The sequence below is a fragment of the Cyprinus carpio genome, chromosome B15 (genome assembly GCF_018340385.1).
Source record: "Cyprinus carpio isolate SPL01 chromosome B15, ASM1834038v1, whole genome shotgun sequence".
In the NCBI taxonomy this organism is placed as follows: domain Eukaryota; kingdom Metazoa; phylum Chordata; class Actinopteri; order Cypriniformes; family Cyprinidae; genus Cyprinus; species Cyprinus carpio.
Genome location: NC_056611.1, coordinates 15,030,614 through 15,055,558, shown reverse-complemented (window position 1 = coordinate 15,055,558; position 24,945 = coordinate 15,030,614). Strand labels below are relative to the sequence as shown.

General features: G+C 36.1%; 1 protein-coding gene across 2 annotated transcripts in view; it reads left to right on the top strand.

The window, feature by feature from the left end:
- The first annotated feature begins 306 nt into the window (after window positions 1-306).
- Window positions 307-24,945, top strand: part of exoc3l2b (exocyst complex component 3-like 2b) — a 29,043-nt gene continuing 4,404 nt past the window's right edge. Inside the window, exons 1-11 of one of the 2 annotated variants that reach the window (XM_042739403.1) lie at window positions 307-458; window positions 9,959-10,441; window positions 11,129-11,337; window positions 19,239-19,893; window positions 21,128-21,242; window positions 21,683-21,793; window positions 22,292-22,392; window positions 23,405-23,518; window positions 23,611-23,746; window positions 24,218-24,340; window positions 24,689-24,844. In XM_042739403.1, the coding sequence (XP_042595337.1) occupies window positions 9,981-10,441; window positions 11,129-11,337; window positions 19,239-19,893; window positions 21,128-21,242; window positions 21,683-21,793; window positions 22,292-22,392; window positions 23,405-23,518; window positions 23,611-23,746; window positions 24,218-24,340; window positions 24,689-24,844 (2,181 nt within the window). In that variant the 5' untranslated portion in view covers window positions 307-458; window positions 9,959-9,980. Of the gene's footprint in view, window positions 459-4,992; window positions 5,151-9,958; window positions 10,442-11,128; window positions 11,338-19,238; window positions 19,894-21,127; window positions 21,243-21,682; window positions 21,794-22,291; window positions 22,393-23,404; window positions 23,519-23,610; window positions 23,747-24,217; window positions 24,341-24,688; window positions 24,845-24,945 lie in introns of those variants that run through there. The other variant, XM_042739402.1, reaches the window with a different exon arrangement.

Below are 24,945 nucleotides of genomic sequence, written 5' to 3'. Positions count from 1 at the left end.
CCTACACACTCAGATCCACTTCCCTCACGTCACTCACCAGTGATGACCAATTATGTTAGTCATAAACACACATATCCAAGCCAGTCAATAAAGAAACAAAAAATACTGTACTCCCAGAGCAATTAGTGGAGTCATAGTGCCCATGATCCCAGAGGCCCAAGAGGTGGTGGGGGAAGCTCAGAGCTGGTGGAAAGGAAAGGGGATGGCCGACTTCCTGAGGAAAAAGCATCGTCTTTTGCGCTCCAAAACAACTCAGGAAGTGACTATAGCTAGTCACAGGCTTCAGACGTGCTTTCAGTTGGACGACAGCACATGTAGAGTTAGTAACTCTCTGAGCTGGACACTGAGAGTGACAAACTAAGACACAAACATATACACAGATACGAAACCTCTGGGACACTGGGATGTCCCTGCTCTGAGACGTTTAGGGATTTACCATCGCTTCACTGACAAATAAGGTAAGAGGAACGTTTTTCTGGTTTGACAGGGATTTCTGACTTCTCGTAGGTTCAGAATTGATGAAATGACAAGTGGAGACTCGTTTAGTACTAAGTTAGTTCAAATGTCATGGGGTTCAGCTGTTTCTTTTGGTGAAGAGGGTTATTCTGGTGTCATGGTGAGCTGAGTGGATGTTGTGTAGGTCTTAGTGCCAGTGATAAACATGAATGCCAAATATACTTCAGCCTTCACTTCTTGTATTAATACACTCAAACAAAACTGAAAAGCTTTATAATTGTGGAGTATGACTGAGTACATCTTGATTTATTTAGCATGGTCCATGTTATGATTTTCACATGCGTCGGGTACCGATTTTTGATAAATCACTTTCTCTGGACATCTCGTCTCAAAACAGCGGACTTTGACCATAAGGTGGTAACCCAACTGATATTAAAAATGTTTTAACAACAACCACAAAAATCCTTAAAATCAAACATTAAAATGTATTCATGTTATGTTCTCCTTTGAGTTTTTTTTATTTTTTTTAACCAGTGTCTTGGACAAAGGGTGACCTTGGAGAAAGAAAGGTTGAGAACCACTAGACATATAACTTTTGACACCAACAACAAAACAAATATTTTCTATTCTCTTTTTTTAGCTGGTATTTATTTTGATATCATAATTTGCACATTTGTGTACATATATATATATGTATATATATATATATATATATATATGTATATATATATATATATATATTATATATATATATAATATATATATATATCTATATATATGTATATATATATATGTATATTATATATATATGTATAATATATATATGTATATATATATATATGTATATATATATATATGTATATATATATATATATATATATATATATATTATATATATATATATATATATATCTATATGATATATATATATATATATATATTATATATATATATATATATATATATATATATATATTCATCAGAACAGATCATGGGAGGCAGCTTGGGTAATTAATTCCAGTGAATGTTCTGTCTATTTTTGTCTTAAAAACAGACGTTTTTTACATTCTGTTACAGCAAAATGAATTATATGCCATCAAAATGAGTCATGAATTCATATAATACACAATCCAGCTGGAATAACATAAGGTATATAATATTAAACAGACTCAAAAAAGTACAAAAGCTGTCCATTTATAAAGATGCTTATATATAACTTTTACCTACTATTTATTGCTCATATGTACATTAAAGATTGAGATTTTAAAAGGATAATGCCCCAGTGACAGCTTTTGTAGCTTTTTTCTGAGCGTGTACATGTGTGTGAAAACACCACCTGTGCCAAGAGTAAACAGACAATGCGGATGACAGAAAACACATGTACAGTGATAACGTGCCTGGGATGGACAAAGCCATGCCATAATCAATCTTTCCTCAAATGCTGAATCATTTCACAGACCCTAACAAACCTCTTAAATTAGCTTTAACCTGACCCGCTCAATGTAAAAGGTTACACTTGTGACGTCCATCCAGTCCATTCCCGCTTACAGATGCCCGTACTCCAGTGAAACGGAACCAGGATGCTACCAGCTACAACGGGCCCTATAAAGGATAACCCCTGTTCCTCTGCTGGCATCCACTGCGCTGGAGCGTGTCAGTAAGGCTGCAGCTGATTGCTTGCTGTGGTCAGGGCTGCTGGTCTAGTGGCTTGAAAGAGAGCCCTTCTCTCAGCACAGATGCAGAGGGCTTTTCCTGTGGTCCGTATGGAGCACCACTGCAGGATGCAGGCAGGCTGTGATTGGACCATCCCCTGCTGACTCTTCACTCAGGTGCCAGCAAGATGTTGCATAATAGTAGTGAAAAAACAGGGATATGAGCACACCACTTTGGGAGAGAAACCAAGAATGATGTGTTTTACTGTAATGACAGTAATGACTGTACAATCAGTGATGAACAGACATATGAGCCCATTTTATAAACAGTTGTAATGTCCTTATTTAAACACATTTTAAAATAGTGTAAATGATATAGTTATAATATTCTTATGCTATTTATAATTATTTAAATAAATAAATATGTATGTATGTTTCATTTAAATACACAAGTTTTGTAGATTCGAAAATAATGTACAATTATGCAATTTTAACACTAATAATTATTATAATTCAAAATTATTTAATTTTTATAATATTCAAATATACATATAAATAAATAAATAAATATGCATGTACTGTTAATGATGGGTAAAAATATGTACACAATTTAATTATTATTATTATAATAAATATATTATATTTTTATTATAATAAAATTATACTATTTTATATTTTTTAAAATAAATAATATAGATATAAAATAATAACAGATAAATAATAGAATAAATAGTAAATAATAGAAAGTAAATATTTTACACATATTTATAATAATTGTTTTTTTACAAATATATATGGGTCTTTATAAATGCTATTTTATAAAAAAAAAAGTATAATATGATACTTCATAAATAAAATAAATAAATAAAAACAGATAAACATTAGAATAAATAATAAATAATAGAAAGTAAACATTTTACACTTAATTTTTACACTTATTTATAATAAGTGTATTTTTACCAGTATATATTTGTCTTTATAAATTATATTTTATAAATAAATTAATTCTTCATAATGTGATACCTTATAAACAAACAAACAAACAAATAATAGAATAAATAATAGAAAGTAAATTTTTTACACATAATGTTTTACACATATTTATAATAATTTTATTTTTACCAGTATATATGGTAAAAATATGTCTTTATAAATGATATTTTATGAATACATACTTTATAATACAATAATAAATACATATTTTACACATATTTATAATTATTTTATATGAGTCTTTATACTGTGCCATTATATTTTGTAAAGAGGATCCCTCCCAAAGGGATCATGATGGTTTATTCTTAATAGTGTGACATAATTGTACACAAACATTAAAGTCAAAGAAACATTTTACAAAAATCCATCTAAAAAACACAAAATGTTGCTAAAGAATGTCAAATAAAACATGGGCCAGATTGTCCTTTTGAACCATTTGGGCTGTTGGGAAATATCTGAACCTTCGCCAAGGTGAATGTTGTAGGCAGAGCAGGAGCAAAGTGTGCACCAGCAAACACACACACCAATGACAAAGTTAATGTTATGCAGTACTATTTCCTGCTCCCCAAGCCCAGATTTCACCCCAGTTTGCAGCTTCTCTTTATACAGTCCCTCTTTATTCAGTGCTGGTCTTAGATGTGGCGCCAATTGTAGTTTCCTGATGCGCTTTTTGCCCCCTGACAATCAACAGGAACAAGTATGTGATGTCCTTGTTTAGTTTCAACTAGAAAATATAGCATGTATCTAATAATTGATTAGAAGGGAGGTGAAGGTGGACATGAGAAAGTGCGTCCGGCAGATAAGTGAGAGCTGCAAAAGCAAAAAAGAAGAAAAATGCTTGAACTCTGACCTTTGTGCAGTATGAACGTACAATATGTACATCTCGTGATTCCCCTGATTTGAGCAGCCCAACTGGTCAGCGCTCTCGTTTAAAAAAAAGAAAGAAAAGAAATACGAGTTAAATAGCCATGCCAAGTTTTTGACCTCTGCGAACGTCCCTGAGGTGTGTCAGGGCAATCCTTTGTTTATGCATCAGCAAATAAGCTTTTCTGTACTGTTTATCATATTGTTGAAGGAAACAGATTTCATAATTCTTATATGGGCTGCCAAGATGATTAAGAAAACAAGTGTGCGGAGAAGCTCACACTCCTCCAACATGCTAGTTTCTTTAATTTAGGCCTTGTTCAATTGCTTTGTGCACTCCATGACGCACTCAGGGCCATTTCTATTGTTCAGACAAAACTATACGCATTTGTCTGACTTCCCCTTGGCACGTGTGCTGCTTGGTTGTTTTGTGAAATATAATAATGTTAATTGGGGGATGGGGATTAAAGAGTTGTGAGGTCACAGATCAATTTTAATGGTCGGTGGCCCATTAAATAAACCACATATGCATTTAAAGAACTTTTTTAAATTACGGATATCCTGAATGCCAAATACTAATGATTTCCAACCATTAAACACACACCCACACACACACTAAATCAATGACAACATTAAAATGAAGACATACTTGAGGCAGACACTGGAGAAAACCTTTTGGAGAACCTAAAGGCATTTTGAACGTTCTTAAAATGTCTTTAAAACAACAACAACAACAATAGCCTACATATTTTAAATTAATAAAAAAAGTGTTCCTAAAGTGTTTTTAATTAATAATTTGTATAATTTAATTTAATTTAAATATGAATGTTTTTATTTTATTTTATTTTATATTTTATTTTATTTTATTTTATTTTATTTTATTTTATTTTATTTTATTTTATTTTATTTTATTTTATATTTTATTTTATTTTATTTTATTTTATTTTATTTTGCAGTGTACTTGCTCGTGTGTGTTTGCAGCTGAATGTGCGTTTTCTCTTAGTCCAGCCCACGAATAAAAAGTAAAAGTCCTGGAAGCGCAGCTCCATATATCACTTGCTCTGAACGGTGGTTTACGCTGCTGGCGTTGGTGACGTTCCTCGGTTTTAATTAATATCTCATTATTTCATTCAAATATATTTTTACTTCTGGTTCCTGACATGAAGACCGATCGACATGGACTCTGTAAGTTTTTTATTTCCCCTTTGTTATTATGAAGTGCTACATTTCACCGGACCTGCAGAGTTTAATTAGCTCTCGTGTGATTTGTAACCATGTTAAACTCTGTGAAGACTTTACCTCCTGTGATACTGCAAGAACGCTGCCGTTTTTATTGTTTACAACTCTGGATTTGATCAGAACTGTGTTAAATGAATGAAATATTGGTGCATTTTATTACTATGTTGAATATTTCTTTAAAAATAAGAGAATTAAAGGGGGAAAGGGGGCGTAACGCTTATAAATATATTACAAAATATAATATTTTATTTTTAACTTAGCTGTTTGAGTCAGTTTTTTTTTTTATGAGGGAAACTAATGCATCTCATATGAACTAAACTGAATACAGTGTCAGCAGTTAGTACTGCCCCCTTTGTCCTTCAATCTAATCTTCATTTACAAATCTTTTTTTGCAACCTCGTCACATGACAATGCAAAAAATAAAATAAAAATAGTAACTGTTCGACTGAATTCTAAACTAGCTGACTTAATACTTTTCTCTTCCTGCTTATTAAGAAAAATGTTTATCCTTCCCGTTTAAAAGAAAAGAAAGATTCCATCCTCATTCACAGCAAATCTCATAAGGTCATCAAACATTGTTCTCCTAGTGTACAGTTAAAGATTTACTCCCAAGAGAAAGATAACATGTCCTGGAAAAGCAAAAACTTTATAGCAGGGCATATTCCAATGTCAAGATGGACGACTAAGATTTGCTAATGTTGGTTACGTCAAAACAAGTAACCTGACCTTGTGGTGGCCGCATAACGCTGTGCTTGTTTCATCTGTAATATAGTGGTGATGAATGATGGCATGAGGGACCCTTTTAACACTTTCATCCTCAATCACTTTTATGGCTTTAATGACACGCAAACCAAAATCTGTCTGTCTGTCTGTCTGTCTGTCTGTCTGTCTGTCTGTCTATCTGTCTGTCTGTCTGTCTAAACAGTAATATTGCACAATATATTGATCTTACATTCAACCAGATCTTTTTTTTTTTTTTTTACTTATGATTGATTCTCTAAATTTTACTGGACCTGTTCACGTTCATGAGATCACGTGCTTGCATTACCCTATGTATTCAGGAGCATTGAAACTTCACCTTGGGGAAAGTCATTGGGAGGTTGCCTTGGCTCTCTCCAACATTCCAGTGCTTTTCCTTTAACCAGAGCCTGAAACCCAAAGCTACAATAGAAGCAATGCCTCTGTCTGTCTGTCACATATTAAGACCAGTCCTCCCTCCGTTTGAGTGTAACTCACTGCCCATCCCTGCTTAGAGACAGGATGGCTGTAGACTTTGAACCGTACTGGCACTGCAGTGGTTCCGCATAATTTTGAAATGGTAGATCCAGATGAGGAGGATTATGGTGCGAACAGAGTGAGACTAAGCTTATGCGTCTTAGATTTCACAAGATTTTGGTATTTTGGCATCCTCCAGAAACTATCTTTGACACGAACCAAAAAGTACAAACAAGAATGTAGCCTAGTTTTTCCAGGAAAAATGCAACAGTAAAAACCCCTTAATTGGCCAACTGTTACTTACCACATACAGTGAGACACTAAATGCTTTAAAGCTTAAGTTCAGCAGTTTTTAACCAGCATTATTACATTGTCTGTAGTATAAGTAAATAAAAAAATTGTATTATTCTTCCATCTGTTGAAATCTCCAAACAGGCCATCTGGCAGACTTTTTACAGCTTTAGAGTTTTTGTGAAAACCACAGTTCATACTTCTGCATTTTTTGTATCCCTGCTCCTGGATAGGCTGGTGAAGCCCAATGCATTATGGGCAATTGAAGTTTTCCTATCTTTTTTCCCCACAGCCCCTTTTCTCTGTTTCTCTGGTGTGCATAGACAGCTGATTTTTATTAAAACCCTGTCTTGTCAGTGGTGAATTACCTTTTTAATATCACATTATATGTAATTTTACTGTAAAATACTATGTAATTGATGACTTTAGCAATTAAAATGACTGTATTCTGTAATTCTGTAATCACTGTATTCTGTAATCACCATTATGCCATCCCGTAATACACAGATGCCAATTTAACAACATATTTTTACAGTGACATATAGATTACTTGTCTGATTTCTCCTTGAATTTATCCAGTTATCCACTTATTAGAGAATGCCACTGCCATTGGCTGTAATGCGGGGGACCTGTCCCTTTTGTCCCCTACCTGTATGAGACAGGAAGAGGAGTTGGTCTGGGAAAGCGGTAGTATGGCTTTTATATCTCACCCAATGATCTAACCCGACGTTCCATATTGGCTCCACTGTAAGGTTTATAATTAGAGCTGGAATTTCAGTGGGAATGTTGAGAGAGAAGATGATTTGCAATGGAACTTCAATTGCCGTAAGACATTTCAGTCTCATTTTTTCTTCTTAACTCATTAACTTAACTTGTTAATCCCTTGTTAAACAGTTTAAGTATAAATGAACACTGTTGTTAAGCAGTTGCGTAACTTATGTTCCCCTCCTCATTCACTCCATTTGCTATATAAATTTCCTTCTTGTCTAATAATTAAATCCTACTGGTGAAGTCAGGTTAAAAATGAAACGCCTCTCATCATCACTAACCTCATTCCATTCCAAATCGGTAAGACTTTCTTTCTTCTGTAAAGCACGTTTCAGTGTTTTTCTGTGCATACAATGAAAGTTGTCAGTGTTGTTTCCCCACCAATTTTTATTATAACGACAATAGCAGTTTAAACATTCTGTGAAATATCTTGTCGGCCACTTTCATTATGTTCATGGCCTTACACACGTCTTCCAGTGTAAATGATCATAAAAGAATAAGCCCTGAATGGTAGGTGACCCATATGGAAAAATCATGCACACATAATTATTTAAAAGAGGTAGGAAGCCACAAACAATAGACCCTCTCTAGGAATTTAAAGCTCGTTGGCTGTTACACACTGAAATTGGTCTCCAAGCTACTGTATGGAAGATGACTTTGATCTCAGAAACATGTCGGCAATATAATTTTTCTTTTTTGTTTACTGAGCTATTGTTAAAATGGCAGAATGTAGTTTTTATTGCGAGGAAGCCAGGTAGAAGGCTGTTAACCCAAAGCTAATCATTCATTAAGTATCAGCCCCTTCGTATACACACACACACACACACACACACACATACACAAATTAGCAAACCGGAAGTGATTCAGTGCTGTTCCTATTCCCTTTTGTCACCAGCCATAAATATCCAAGAGGGCTATTCTAGCCAAGAAGCCTTTGAAAGAGGCAAACATGTTTTCTTGAAATAGACTCGGGTCATCAAGTTGAAGCCTCCTTTTGTTTATTTACACAAGATTTTGTATGTTCAGGTGTAACACTGGGTGAGTCGTTACAGATACAGTAAAAGTTTTGGCTTGCTTGTCCTATAGCCAGAATAAGATTGTTCTCATTCTCAAGGCTGAATGTGTTATTTTACTTCAATTTGAGTGTAACAAATATTTTATTACACTTGTAATGTAGGCAGGCCCAACATCAAAAGTTCTCTTCAAGATTAACCGAAGGGTGTGCTTCTGATTTTACCCATCATAAAATCTGTGATCTTTCATATAAAACTGTCAGGTCTGTTATCTCTGTTGTGTAATGCTGTTTGCTATGCTGATGTTATGTTGATATCGAGTAGATGTGCGTCAGTAAAATTAAATGGGGCTGAGCATCTTATGCTCACCAAGCCTGCATTTATTTGATCAGAAATACAGTAAAAAAAATAGTAATATACTTAAATATTATTATAATTTAAAATAACTGTTTTCTATTAGAATTAGTTTTTCTATTAGAAAAATAATTCTGCTTAATATTAATAACTGCTTAACATTTTTTTAGATACCATGATTTTTATTTTTATTTTTTGTATTTTTGATGAATAGAGAGTTCACTCATTAATTTAACAATTTAACATCTAAATAATTAATTTAAAACAAAAACATTTGTCTTTACTGACCTTTCTTTTTTTCTACTTTTTTATTCATTTTTTATTTTTTTTTATTTTATTGTACTCATGCTGAATAGAGAAGTAGTGATATCAAAGAAGCCTGTTTCTGCCACTGAATAAATTTTTTTAAAAGGTATTTGTGACTTTTAATCTCACTATTCTGTTCATCTCACTTTTTCTCTCAGAATTGCATGATATAAACTCACAATTGCAATTTATAAAGTCAGAATTGTGAGATATAAATTGCGAGTTTATATTTCACAATTCTGATTTAATGGCTTTCAGTCACATGTCATAAAGTATTTTCTTTTTTTCTTGCATTTAAGTGTTTATATCACGCAATCCTGAGAGAACAAAGTCAGGACTGTGAGTTTATAACATGTAATTCTGAGGAAAAAGTCAGAATTGTGAGATAAAGTCACAATTACCTCTTATTATTTTTTTATTAAGTAAAAAGTAGTGTATATATTCCAATTCATGTGAAGCCATGCTTATTGCATAAGTATTAAGTAAATGTGCCAAACCAATGTGCCAGAACTTTTTGTATTTTAAATTAATGAATAGATGATATGTCATTTACCCACACTAAATATCAGACACTATTTAAATCTACTGTTTCACAAGATCCACTTTCTTTGTTGAAGTTGAAGGAACATTTTCATAAAAAGTGAAAGGTAATAGCAGCATCATGGATGGATGCCAGTGTACTGGCCCATGTGGCAGTAATTTCCTGTGTGTATAAGCAGAGCCAGAGTACAATCTGTAATGGCTTACTCAGTTCATACTGGTAGTGGTGATGTTGAAAGACCTTTAATTGTTTCATCTCACTTCCAGCATATATCCTCCCACTACAACCATGCCAGTCCTTAAGAACCTCCCGTCTCGGCTGAAGGGAGGCAGGTTTAGCGTGGACTTGTCGACTACACACAGTGAGTTCATTCTCAGAAAAATGAGTCTTAACCTCAATCCATTTGAGGAGCCTGGCTCAGACGAGGACTGGCCCAGAAGCAACGGAGGCTCACTTCTGGATGGGCGTGTGCCCCGGGACAGAAACCCGTTTGAGGATGAGGAGGATGAAAATGAGGCTAATGAGGTGCGGCGTGGAGGATCAGGGAAGGGAGGCTCCATCAAAGGCACCCTGGAACGCATGAAAGGGGTCTCTCCCCTCAAGACGCTAGGAAAACTGGGCAAGAATTTGCGCATGTCTAGCAGGAGCAAGGAAAAGGACACCCACTCCCCACAGGGCTCTATAGGTTCAGCCTCACCCATGCAGAGGAAGAAGAAGGGCAGACGGAGTTCAGAAGGGAGCTTGCTACGGTATGATGGCTTCCGTTTCCTATTAATGATTCCTTTACCGTTGATTAATGAGTTAATTACGTCAAGGTGTGTCATAAACTTCATAAATGCAGTCTAATATATGGCCTTTAAAAGGATATTTCATTAAAAAAAAAAGTTTATACAATCCAAAAAGGTCATAAAAGCATTGTGTAATCAGTAGTTGATTCACTAAAATGAACCGGTTCAGAAGAGTCATTTATTCGGGAATCAGACTACTCTGGTTTCACTGTATTTTTTTTGATTGACTAAAAAGTTGACTAAAAAACAGACCTAATGTAAACTACAAGGTTGTTGATCAATGCTATATACTTTTGATGAAGACATTAGCTCGCATTATTTCAACTTATTAATAATCGTGTTTAACAGTGGAATTAATGGTGAAAACCTACTGTACATTACCCGTGATTCTGTAGAGAAATCCCCAACAATTAGGGAATCGAAGGAAGCAAATTGCACCAAAAGAACATTTTAGTGCCAGCCCACTCCCATGAAGCACTGCAAATTACGTACACTCTCAAACTACTTGAGTATTTATGTATATATATGGATATTTTGCAAAAGGGAGGTAGGAGTGTTTGTAAAAAGATTTTTGCAGTTCCATTTGTTGCCACTAGTAGAATAGACACACTCAACATGCTTCTCCTCATCAATTTTCTTCTTCTATAGAATGGCCGGAAAGTGCAAGGAGAGCTTGACCAATGGTGACCAGTGCTCAGAAACAGATGCTGACTCCACCAGTCGCCGACTCTCCTTCCTGAAGATGGTGGGCAAGGGCAAGATGAAGAGGGAGTCCATGCAGGACCACTCATCTCAGGGGCCTGAAGAGGAGCCGGTGGAGGAGGTGCCTGAGGTCAAACCCAGGGAGCCACTTTCAGGTAAACAGTCAACTGAATATGAAGCTGTGCATTTGTAGAGTTACCATACAGCAACTCATAGACACATATTCCTCACAGTACATAAAAATAAGTAAACGCACATTGGGAGTTAAGCTATTTATAACAGTTGTTTTGTAATTGTTTGTGTCAGTGTAATACAGTATTTAGTATTTGGTACTTCTAGAAAATATAAAAACAGTCTTAATAGACTGTGATAGCATTAAACGTTGAATTATTTGCAAATTAATTCAACTATAAATGTACAATCTTTAATGCTTGATCCTAAACTTTTTACCACAGCTGTACTGTACCAGAGCTTGATTGTTTAACTTGTTCTGCATGAGCATGGTACATGCAAGGCAGGAATTTGCACATGATTGCATGCTCAGGTTTCAGGCTTTTTACTGCAAGACAAGGAGAGATAAGGTTCAAAACCAGCAACAACTTGCAGGCTCTGTTGATTAAAGAATATTGGCATAAAGGATGGTTGTGAAGGACAAGATTGGGAACATCATGTTAGCAGTACCAGTTGCTAGCGTCACAAGCCTGGACTGTTTTGCAAACATATCTACAAGTGTTAGCGGTTGCTTGTGCATTTGTTAAACAGTCAACAGAGTTCACTGTGTGCTCAACTTAATAGAATTTAGTTTCAGCCCTGCTCTTACATAATTGCTCTTATATAATTACACAATCATTTTAAGCAAGACTCTGATTAACAGGTTCATGTGTGTTTGATTAGAGTTGGAACTAAATTTTGATAATCGGGGAACATGCCTGTCAGAGTGGCATGCATTTTAGCTGATTTTCAGTAGGGGGCTGTCAAATTTAAACCAATCAATCTCTTCTTCTTGTGTAAATGCACCATGGAACATGATAAAAGAGGGATCTGAGCAAAAGGGAACTGAATGTGCCCCACAGTGTAATGTTTGGTCATGCCTTTGCTTTGTTTCAGCGGGGGGGACAGGGTTAGTGATTCCTGCTGCTTTGCATGTCTCAGCTGACACAGCAAAAAATCACTTTTTATTTGTGTATTTAGCCACATTATGTTGACGGGAAATCTTCTGGTGACCTCCCGCAACAGTCATGTTGTTTTCCAAGTTAGCAACTCTCAGATGAAGAGACCACCAGATGCTTTATGATTTATCTGCTATTTGGGTGAAGAGCATTTTTGTTCACACGCTGATCAGATGCCAATGATGAGCACTTTTTTTTCTCAGTTTAGTCTGTTTTTGTGGTTTCTTAAGTATTCCAGAAAAAGTTCTTGTGTATGAGCTTAAATAAAAAGCCTACTTCCCATTTATTTTGCAGGCATAAGTGTTGTGACAAAAGAAAGCATTGCTCCATCCACCCAGCTGTCCTCAAGTGCTCCCACATTCCTGAGTGAATGATAATCAAATCTTTAATTATTTAATTCACAGAGAGCCTTTTTTGAAGAATGTTATCAAACATCTTCACAACAATGCATTCAAAGAATATATGGGGCATAGGAAAGATTAAATGAGGAAGTAATGCTTCAGATAATGTGTAAGGCCACACATGCCTCGGTCACTGAACATCCAAGAAGATCCAGAATATGGAGCAAAGAACAGGACATGAATTCTGTTCATGGAGGTGTTTCAACTGTAAACTGTCAACTTCTGCTAAACCAGATCAGATTTCACTTGAGTAGGAGTTGTCAAAACATTCTCAATGCCCATACTTCCTGTGTCATTTTATTTTATTTTATTTTTTTACCAATTTTAGACTACAGCACAACTTATAATTGATATTATTAATATAAACAAATTATTAGGGCTGCCCCCTAACAGTTGACTAATCGTTAGTTGACCAGAAGAGGCTTGGTCAACCTAAATTTTATTAGTCGCAGAAAAAAAATAATAAATCCACAGACAAAGTCAAGCAGTTTGTGACGGACAGATTGTTAACAGCTAGTCTATGGTAATACAGTACATCGAGCAGGACATCCAAACGCTCGCCTATCATTCATCGACCTCAAATATGGCTTATCATCTGAAATATGTAAGTAATAGCAACTTTACATGGCCTCTCAATCTAATGTTAACCTAGAGAAATGTGTGCTGTTCAAGTGTCTTTGTGGAGTGTGGAGCTGAAAAGTATAGTACTCACTGCAGGACAGATGGAGGCGCCGCTGCGCTCACTTCCTCTTAAAATACTCCGTCATTTTTGGTCATGCAGATAATAGTAATGCATCTTTCAAATCTGTAAAGACTCTAAGTTTATTTTTGTGCACTCGCAATAACAACAAAAAGCACTTTTGTAAAATAAAGAAAGCAAACCGGATGCACTTTCTGCCGTCTTGGTCTCTATGAACTTGAGCACGAAACTCTGTATATATCTTTGCCTTACAGACATTAAAAATGTATCTACAGAGAGTGAAATGTCTACTTTCAAATGGACCAATTCAAATGGAAAACAAATATTCTCTGATTATGTAATCTACATGAAACAAGGTGCATCACTACTGTGGAGATGACGTATCAGTGTCGCTGAGTTCATCTCTTAAACTGAAAACAAAGAAAGCGCTAGTCTATCAAATTATTAAAATGTTAATGCAGCCTCCTTACTGTTTTTCACTGACACAATCATGATCATTACTTCTGCCGGTGTGCTGTGTCAAGCACATCTTGAGTGCTTATTAGGCTATGTAGGCAATTAAAGGCTCATTATAATAATTTAAATGGTTTATTAATAAATGTGCAATTAGTCGACTAATACTTAAAATGAACGACTACTAGTCGACCAGAAAAATCCTTAGTCAGGGACAGCCCTACTAATTTTAATACCAAATAATTTTTTTTTAATAATTTTTTTTTACAACAATACCATCCTTTCCATGATCTCACAACAATATGAAAAATTGTTCTTGGAACACAAAGCATGTTGCAACTAAACCTCATTGTTGCTTTGCTGTGAGTTCAGAGAGCAAGGTCTACATTGCATTCGGATGGCTGGTATCTCTCAGGACTGAAAAGCATTTAGTTGTCTTTGGGATTGGCAGAGTGTAAGATGACATGACTAAATTGATAAAGAAGCCATATAGAAGGGCGTTTACCCCTCATACTAGTGAATGATTTCCAGACCTCAACCAATTTACAAGCCGCAACCTCCAACCATAAGCCATAACTACAGCTGAGAACCATTCTGTCATGGCTGCCATGGAATCAGTATCTAAGTGGAATGTTTGCAATCAATGCGTTCCCGTTTATGATAGCAAATATTCATGCATGCCAACTGGCAGAGTCAATTGTGAAAGGAATAGCCAACACTTCCACCTTATCCAGCTATTGTCCAGCATTTGGCAGGAGGATTTGTTCATGCATGTCAAATAAACCAACAATCATTAAATGAGGGCAGGGTAGCACGAGTAAGGTGGAGTTCGCGTTTTCCAAATGGTCCAATTTAGGATTGTTCTGTTGACGTTGGCCACGTCCAAATAAATTATGAAGGGAGTGGGACTGTTCTGTCCTGAGAGGGGCTCATGTCATCACTTTGCATCCTGACCTAAAGGTCTCCAGTGGCAGGTGAGGCCAGTTGTCACTTGGAAGCCACACTGGGCCTGGACATTGAAACAAAATTTTAGCATGTGGAATTCCTTCAGGACGGGCTCAGTAATGCTCGACCCATCTGCGCCGCTAATGCAGAGGCAGGAAATACAATCGTCCTCCACTTATTAAATATTTCACTTCTTAGGAAAATATGTCTACTCTGCACATGCTGAGCATTAAATAGGGGAAGTGAATGAATGAGAACGGGAGTTTCTGTGGGCTGCTATTCCTCAAGTTCTTTGGTTTTCTCCTGCTCCGACTTGGCAGGAGGGTGATTTTGACTCTGAAACACAGAGGGTTAATGGAAAATGGTCCTGAACCTGTGGCACGACAAATAACAGATCATATTCCATTACATTCCTAGAATCCAGGCTAATCTTTTCCTTGTAACGGCTGATTGGTCCTGCTGAGAGGTGTTGGTTGTGCAGGTGTGTTGGAGCTTTGTTAGCGGATATCTTGCTTAGTCAGATTTTTCGGTCAAGTTGCTTGTCGGCCCCCACCCTTTTAAATCCTCAGCCAAAAGCAAACAGTGTTATGTCCTCTTGGAAGTTGTGGTGGGGGTATATGTGTAGCATATGTGCCATACGTTCCCTTAAACGGCAACAGTTTAGTCCCTGTGGTTTTCATTAAGGAAGGGTGGTGACATGTCCATGCTTAAGTCAAGCATACTCCACACCATGAATTTAGTGCGTGAGACTCTGTGGGAACAAAGAACTAGTGTTGTCCTCTGCATAGCTCAGCGCAGTTTCTGGCAAAGCTCCGCATTTTAATGACTGTGGGATAAAACCCATTTAAACTACATGACTTTCAACATCTGGATCATTGCTTTTCCTATATTAAAGGCTATGGCTCATTCTACACAAACGGATATATATGTGTGTGTGTGTGTGTGTGTGTGTGTGTGTTATTGTTAAATATTATTACAATTTAAAATAACTTTTTCTATTTTAATACATCCTAAAATGTAACTTATTCCTGTGATTGCAAAGCTGAATTTAACAGCCATTACTCCAGTCTTCAGCGTCACATGATCCTTATATAAGATATCATTTTAATAGGCTGATTTGATGCGGAAACAACATTTCATATTATTATCAATGTTGAAAATAGTTGATCTGCTTCATATTTTGTAAAAGCCATGGTACATTCTGATACAGTCTTTGATGACTATTTATAAGCATATATATTGTAACACACACACACACACAACCATGTTTTACAACTAAAAATTTTGAAAAAGTCTTTAAATTTAAGGGTCTTTGAGGCGTACAAACAGAAATATATCTGTACTAGTGTAGACAAACAGTTTATTACCTGGAATGCAATTACCTGTTGAGTTTTTCTTTGAATTGCAATTCAGTAAATTCCAGTTCCTGTTATTACAATTCCTATTCAAGCTGCTGTGGGGCATGGCCAATATTTTTCAAATTCTCATTCATCAGTTAAAAGGGAGCCAGTTTTTAAATTCTTCCTCTCAGACTGAAGCTTGCAGGGTCGACCTTTTCTCCCTTCAGCAATGAACGTCAGCAGTCGGGTCTCAAAGTCATTGAGATAATACAGTGACATGTTGTTCTTGGGTGGAGGAATTTTCACGTGGATGAGTTGCAGAGGAAGTGAATTTTTAACAGGCAGCACATTAATTTTTCCACCTTGTCCCCGTCTGTGTTAGCGATAACCCTGGCGGTATTGTATTTTATATTTAGATCTCCTTCCGATGGACTGGCACAGTCGGGCTGTTATTATACGAGACGCTTGAGATGGGTGTGGGGTCTGTCGTGGCATTACAGGACAGTCCATCCTCGATAGGGATGGGGACAGATGAGTCAGGCGCCAACCAAACACCCCCGCATCCTTCCCTCTAAGAAAAGTTCAGGAAGTCACAGGAAATAAATGGGCAACTCAGCACCGCAATGAGCCCCTTGCGGTCCATTCAGTGTTCTGAGGAGGAATTCAACAGCGGGAACAATTATTGCACAGCTGATTTTTGACAGATGCATCTTGAAAATGGTCAGAAAGAAATGAACAGAAGAGCAGAAGTATATTACATATGTATCATTTATTAAAATTATATACACTGGAGGCCAAAAGTTTAGAATAATTAAGAGGTTTAAATGTTTTTAAAGAAGTCCTTTATGTGCACCTTTATTTGTAAAAGAAATACAGTAAAAATATTGTGAAATTTTTTATGAACAATTGTTATTTTAATTCTGTTTGAATATATTTAAAATGTAATTTATTCCTGTGATAGCAATGCTGATTTTTTTAGCAGTTTTTTTTTTTTTTACTTAACCTTTAGCAACAAAATCTGTTTTCAATGTTGAAAAAAATTATAAATGTTTCTTGAGCACCAAATTAGCATATTAGAATGATTTTTGAAGAATCATATGACACTGGAGACTGGAGTTATGATGCTGAAAATTCAGCTTTACCGTCACAGGAATTATTTACATTTTAAAATATAGACAAATAGAAAACAGCTATTTTATATTGCAATAATATTTCACAAATATTTGTTTTTTAACAAATACTTAATTATTGCAAACTTTTGGTCACCAGTGTATATACAGCATATATTATACACTGATATAATATGTAATATGTATGTAATTTAATGATTCAATACTTGAAGCTTGTCAAAATCTATCACTAGTAGTCAGACCAATTTGTTAGCCCAAGTAAATGTGCTCATCCGAAAGGAAAGGACTGGAAATGATGAAGGATGGGTGTGAGCGCTGACCTCAATGAGAGCCCGTCTGCTTCATCAAAGATTTCTTTGGATTGTCAAAAAGTGCTGCTACATGTAAGAAACACAAGTGAGATCATTATAAACTATTGCCAGCAGAGTGCATTGGCAGTCCTTTTGACCATCTGGAAGATATATTGCATTTATGTTTTAGGTTTTCATGGCATGAAATCTACTAATGGGGGAATTCTGAAGACCTTTATTGAATGGCCAAAATAATGTTCCCATATTCTTCTCCAGTTGTTCTCAGACCCACATTGATTGTCCACAACTATATTCGATTGCTCCATGATTTTTCAAGTTCTCATGATTTACTGGACAAGGAAAAAGGATTTTTTTGTCCTTTTTTTTATTTTTTTTTATTTATTTTTTTTTTTTACTCACAGTTTCTACCCAATAAAATATTTAAGAGCTTGGCATATTTAGAAATACATATATGCATTATGAAAATGTCTATTGGGTTGATTTTTAGTTGTTTTGGCTTATTTTAATGGTAGTTTGATGAGGCCCCCTAGTGGGCCCCGACTCCATGGTTAAGAACTACTGCTTTAGAAATAACTAATTAACATACAATGAATCATAAAGCAAACGTTCAGACAATTTTTTTTTGCTATTTCAGTTTATATTCCACAAAAATTATCATTGTTGTCTGTGCATGGTATTGCAATCCCAGATTATTCTTTTGAAGTGCACTTTTTCAAATGGAGAGGAAATCAATGTTTCTCCAGAGATGCTGTGACAAAAGTAATAGCGCCATGTGCTGCGTTTTAAGTGAAACTTTATAATGAGAACATTTTCAAAAACGTCTTTGGATATCAAAGCATAAATGGAAATCAGTATTGTTCCTCCAACACATTGTCTGAAGTAAATCTTCCTTTATGCCTCTGCTTTGTTTGTGTAGCTGTTAGGTTCCCTAAAAGTAGGAGCTTTTAGTTTAGAAGTTAAATTTGCTCATTTCAGGTGTATTAATTACATAAACATGATGCTATAGAGTTTAAATGAATTGTTGGCCCAAAAAAGAACCTTTATTTATCATTATTTTGTCATTATTTTCATCTTCCCTTCAGCTCTCAAATCAAATATGGCCTATGGCTAAGCCTGTCACGAATCACAATCATGAATTTTGGGCTTTAATTGTGATTAAAAATGTTATTATGTTTTGTTCATGTCACTAAATCTATATTTTATGTTCCTTTTTTTTTACTTGGAATGTATATTATAATAAAAATTCAAAACAGACCCATATGATATACTGTAATGCTGTGAATTAATAATATTTATAGAATTATTTGTAAAATATAATTAATATAATTTAATATAATATAATAACTAAATCCACAAGCCTTTTCAAATAAAGGACAACCTTTGACTATTTTAGTGTAATTTATAACTGTGTTTTTATATTTTTTTATTATTTACTCATTTAAAATGAAGGTGAAGATACTTTACAAATAATTTTTTATGCGTTCCATTGAAATATATCAGTGTACTTTTTGTAAAAACATGAGTAAAATGACTAAACAATGAAAGAATGAAGTATTCAGTCTCTGCTGTGTGACTAATGCATAAACTCTTTATCTCTGTTTTGTCAGTATTGGAGATCCTGCAGTTAGTCACGAAAAGAGATTTGTTTTTGGCTGACACTCACATTCTGGAGCTGGAGCAGGAGTGTAGGGAGGCCGAATCACCGACAGCAGGGGGGACCGAGGATTTCAGCAGCCCCAGCAGCAAAGACAGCAGTCGGCGCAAGGCCAAAGATGTGGAGCTGCTGTACGAGGCCCTGCAGAAAGAGCTGTGGGACGTGGTGAAGGAGTCTCTGCGTAGCCCCACCGCCGGGCCCAACCTGGGCCTGGTGGTGCAGGTGCTTCAGCAGGAGGAGCAAGCCGATCGGGACTGGGCTCAGAGTGAAGGAGCCGCTCCAGGAGGCCCGCGGCCGAGGGAGTTCAAGAAACGCTGGAGGGAGGCGGTGGTGGAGTTGGCAGATGCAAACTTACCCCAGCATGAAGAAGCACGGGCGGGCAAGCTCGCAGCCTACCTGGATAAGCTAAGAGTGCGTATGGTGGAGGACCTCGGAGCGGCTCGGCGTAACGTGGCATCTGTATATCCTGCGGAATATGACTCCTTCCAAGTGTACACACAGAGCTACCATCAGGCTGTTACCCGTCGGCTCCAGGCTATCACTAATGGGGATCTGCAGATCACTGATATATACTCTTTGCTAGACTGGCTCTACAACATTTACAACAGGTAAACTCCAGCAGTTTGAGTAGGATCGTTCACTCAAAACACTGTGATTCCAAACCTGTATGAGAAACTTTTCCCATTAAAGAAACCAGAGAGTGAGCACAGGCTGTCAAGTTCCAAAAACTACTTTAAAAGTGATCCATAAGTCTTCTGAAGACATGTTCAAATATTATGTGTCAGGTTTGACCCATTGGTACTGTTTCTGCTGAGTTAAACAACAAATTTGAATGAAATTTGAGGGTTAAAGATTTGTGATTGGCAACTCTAATTTCAGGTTTTTCTTCATATAAACATACGATATGACTTCAGAATTTAGCATATTTAATCATATGGATTAATTTTATGGTCATGTTTTAAAGCTTGATATATGGGAAGAAAACAGAATAAAATCTTCTGTTCAGTGTTGAAGTGAAGTTAGAAAGACTGAACAGATTTTTACAGACAATTTTTTTTTCGTTTAGAGGAAAAAAAATTGGGTCAATATTGTTTTTTTTTTTTAAAGAAATTAATACTTTATTCAACAAGGATGCATTACACTGATCAAAAGTGTCAGTAAGGACATTTATAATGTTCCAAAAGATTTCTATTTCAAATAAATCTTCTTTTGAAATTTATATTCATCAAAGACTCCTGAAAACATGTATAACAGTTTTCAAAAAATATTAAGCAGCTGTTTTCAACACTGATAATAGAAAGAAACGTTTCTTGAGCATCAAATCAGCATATTAGAATCATTTCTGAATGATCATGTGACACTGAAGGCTGGAATAATGACAGCTGAAAAATCAGCGTTGCATCAGAGGAATATAATACATTTTAAAATGTATTTAAATAGAAAACAGTTATTTCAAATTGTAATAATGTTTCGCAGTATAACTGTTTTATTGTATTTTTGATCAAATGCAGCCTTTGTGCGCATAAGAGAATACTTTTTTTTTTTTATCTTACCAACCCCAGAATTTTGGAAGCTATAAAAAGTAAATCCGGTGGCAATGTACATTAGCGATGGCCTGTTTTGTAGTTCGTATTGTGAAGTATTACTGGCTGTATCCAGTTGTCAAGCCACACATAGCAACAGCAAACCTAAAACCGATTGTTATAAATAGCTACTGTTTGATATGAGAGAGGTGAAATCCACTCTTGTACCTTCCCATTCCTGTTCCTTCATAATTCAATGTTTCCTTATGAGTGAAGTCCAGACTCAGTTTGTGATTTGCTCTTCCTGTTGTTGCTGCAGAGATGTCCTTGGAACAGTCACCATAACAACACCCATTAACCTCTCGCAGCTCGGCCCACTGCTGCCAGCGGAGACGGTGCAAAAACTCGAGCTTGACTGCCTCAACTCAGTCAGGGTAAGAACCGAAATTCCCAGTCTTCGTCCCCATGTATCTTCTAGCATTTTCTGTGTATCTTGAACAACGGCATATCCTGTCCACTCAAAGAGATGACTGGTTATTGCAACCTGCACGGTCAATTAGAGTGCGGCATTTCAGGGTCAACTCGCGGTTTTCCTGTCTACAGTGAGCACTACACAATAGGCGTCAGTTTGACAACATATCTTTCCCCTTCGCTCATTAAGCAACATCAATGTGTGGTCTTTTAATAATCCTTAACCCCATCCTGAAAATAGTGACATTAGTCTAATACTTTATGTCATGAATGTGTTAATGGAATGATTGTTTCCTAATGGATGCTGTGGTTGCGTACATACCCGATACAGGCCCAAGTATTGCCGCCCCCTCTCACAGCAAGGACACTTTTAACAAGTGTGTTGAAATGTTGTGTTTTCCAGGGGAAAGTGACCAATGAGCTGTCTCAGGTTTTGGAGGAGGAGGAAAAAAGATGGCTGGAGACCCTGAACGTCGAGGAGTATCAGTTACCTCTGGCTCGCACTGTTATTCAGGTCAGCCCAGGGACCATTTCTGCTCATTTATATAAAATAGGACATTGTGCTTGACATAAGGTGTCAGAGCATGTGATATCACATGTTTCTTTAATCCATTTTCTCAGTATTGATTTTGTGTATAATGGCCCACAGTTCCTGGCCAATATTTGCATCAGGTTTTAGACACTGGGTCTGTTGTTAGAACAAAATGTCAGACATGTTGAATGGCATCCATGCACCTCTGTGTAACAAGAAAATCGTCTCCTAGCTGGAACCAAAATAAACAAACATTTCCCATTGTGAGCATGTTTCCATTACAGCACATTGTTTTTGCAGGCTATGTATTGCACCCTAGTGGTCATGAATGATTGTAAGGAAATGAGAAAATAGTTCATTTGTTTGGTGAGGTAGCATTGAGTTTCAAGACTAAACTGAGGAATTTTGGAACAGATTTTAGAGATTCACTGAGTCGTTACTGGTGTGTAAATAACATATTTCTTATATTTTCGATTATAGAGGCTACAAGAAGACCTTGAGAGATCTGCAGCCGTAAACAGAGATTTGGGATCACGGGTTGCTCAATGCAGTCTCAACGGACTGGCAGATTTCCTGTACAGGTGGGAAAGTGATACTTGAAATATGGCACTATCATTCAAATGTTTGGAGTCAGAAATTAATACTTTTATTCAGCAAGGATGCATTAAATTGATCAAAAGTGACACTAAATACTTTTACAGTGTTACAAATTATTTTTTTTTATTATTTCAAATACATATTTAACTTTGTGTTCATCAAAAAAAAAATTTACAGTTTCCACAAAATGTTAGCATTTAGTAGCAAATATTTAGTTTTAAACATCAATAATATTAGAAAATGTTTCTTAAGGAGCAAATCGGCATATTAGAATGATTTCTGAAGGATCATATGACGATGAAGACTGGAGTAATGATGCTGAAAATTAAGCTTTGCCATCACGGGAATAAATAACATGTAAAAAGTATTCTCATAGATTTTAATTTATATCTATTTCAAGTATTTTACAAACATAATTACATATGTACTTGTACCTGCAGTTGTATTTTTGGTATATTAAACTGCGATACTTAAAGTCTGCTAAATTGGAACAACTAATCTTGCACTTTAATTGTGCAGAAGTTCAACTAAAGATATACTGAAGTAAATCTGATTGTGCTATAGTGGAGCTATTGCATATATACTTAAGGTACACTTCAAATATCTTGCTTTTAATGAAATTAAAACACATTTTAGGCTTAATATTACGAAATATGCCATGTGCACAAATATTACTCCAAATAAAGTTGAATTATAATTAAGTCTCAAGCGATATGTAAGTAAATATGTTAATAGATTTCAACTATACTAAGTATGAAATAAATGTATTTTAAATGTATTCCTTTTTTGCTAGGTATAATAGTTCACAATCTTACTGTTTTACTATGTATTGGGCTTCATATGGGATTCCAAGTTAGGAGCCCAAATTATAACCCATGAATGACTAACAATGACTAAAAATTGCTTATTTGTTAGATAAATACATTTTCATTCTTCAGTTAGATAATGTGTCATAATAATTACATGCCGTCCTTAAATGCATTGTTTTTGCTGCAGTTTTCAAAGAAAGGTGGAGATGTTCCATGAGATGCTCGTAAACAGCTGCGAGTTAAATGAAGACGGTTACATCGCTAAAACCATCGCTCTTGTCAACTGCTGTCCAACGTTCAGGTAGGCTTCCTCATAATCCTTTATTTCCATGATGTTTTTTTTATTATTATTATTATTTTAGTGTTTTTTATAATATAAACTGCTGTGTTTAGGAGCTTTGTGGAGCGTTGTGGCCAGTGTGACCCCTCAACCAGCGAGGACTCGATTCGTAGAGCCAACACAGCTCTGGACAGGATAGTCAGCTTGAGTGTGCGAGTGCTAAACGACAGACTTTTTGAACATATCAGGGTGAGGCTGCCACAGATCACCCCACACTTCCTCACATAGACATGCACGCACGTACATATTTTTTCAATACCTTATGTTCATCATGCATCTCTGTCCGAGAATATAAAGAATATCTTATCAGCATTTCCCCTATGGGCTGTTCTCAAGGATGTTGTTTTGCACAGCTACTCTGGCTCTGAGACACTAAAATAGCAGCACTATGTGAAAAACACTAGTGTATTAGATGTTTTTGGCCTGATGCCGAACAGTATTCAGTGTTTGCTGTACAGATTGGCAATACCAGCTCTCATGGGCCACATAGTTTCACTGCATCCTTTTTACCAAGATGGGACTCAAACAGGAAGTTAGCTGCACTCTCTTGAATCTAAATATGAAAGCCCCTTACATCCTGGTGAAGGCAAATATAGTACATTCCAGTGTGTACTGTGTATGTTGTTTCTAATTAAGATCGTTCTGTCTCATTTCACGTAGCCCTTATTCGATAAGCTGATTAAACGGAAATGGCTGAGCAACACTGAACCTTTTGAGCAAATCGAGGTGCTCATAAAAGAGCACTTCAAGAAGTTTCGCAGGATGGACAATCCACCTTATGAGGTAAACTAAGATGTCAATAACATTCATTTCCTCCCTCAATCTGCAAATTTATCATAAATGATTCTTTAAAACGTGTTTTTACTGTTTTGTCAAGTACGCTTTGATTCTTTAATTCTTGTGTCTACACAGTCCCTGTATTGTATTGGTTCATCACAAATATTTTTGTACAATAAAAATAGCTCTCTCAATCTTTTCTTTTTACATAAAACAATTTCAGCTCAAATCAGCTGTATGTCTAATTGTCGATTTAGCCATGGATAATGTACCACTTCAGGGTGAAATAAGATTGATCTGTTTCATGTATGCTCATGTTGGGAGATAAGCCTCTTATTTCCTGTGTTCTCTTAGGTCCTGGTGGTGGAGGTGCACCGGCGTGTGATGACTGAATATGTGCGGGCCATCATGAGGGGCAGAATCATCTGCACATCACTCAAAATGAGGAAGAGGATGGCTGGACGCCTCCGTGACGAAGGAAAGCACCTAAAAACACTCTTCAACGAGCTGGTGAGTCACTTATCTGAAAGATTTCTCCTGCTAACCTGGGGTGCGTTTTCCAAAAACATCGATAGCATTGATAACTCTATTGGTTACCACAATACTTGTTT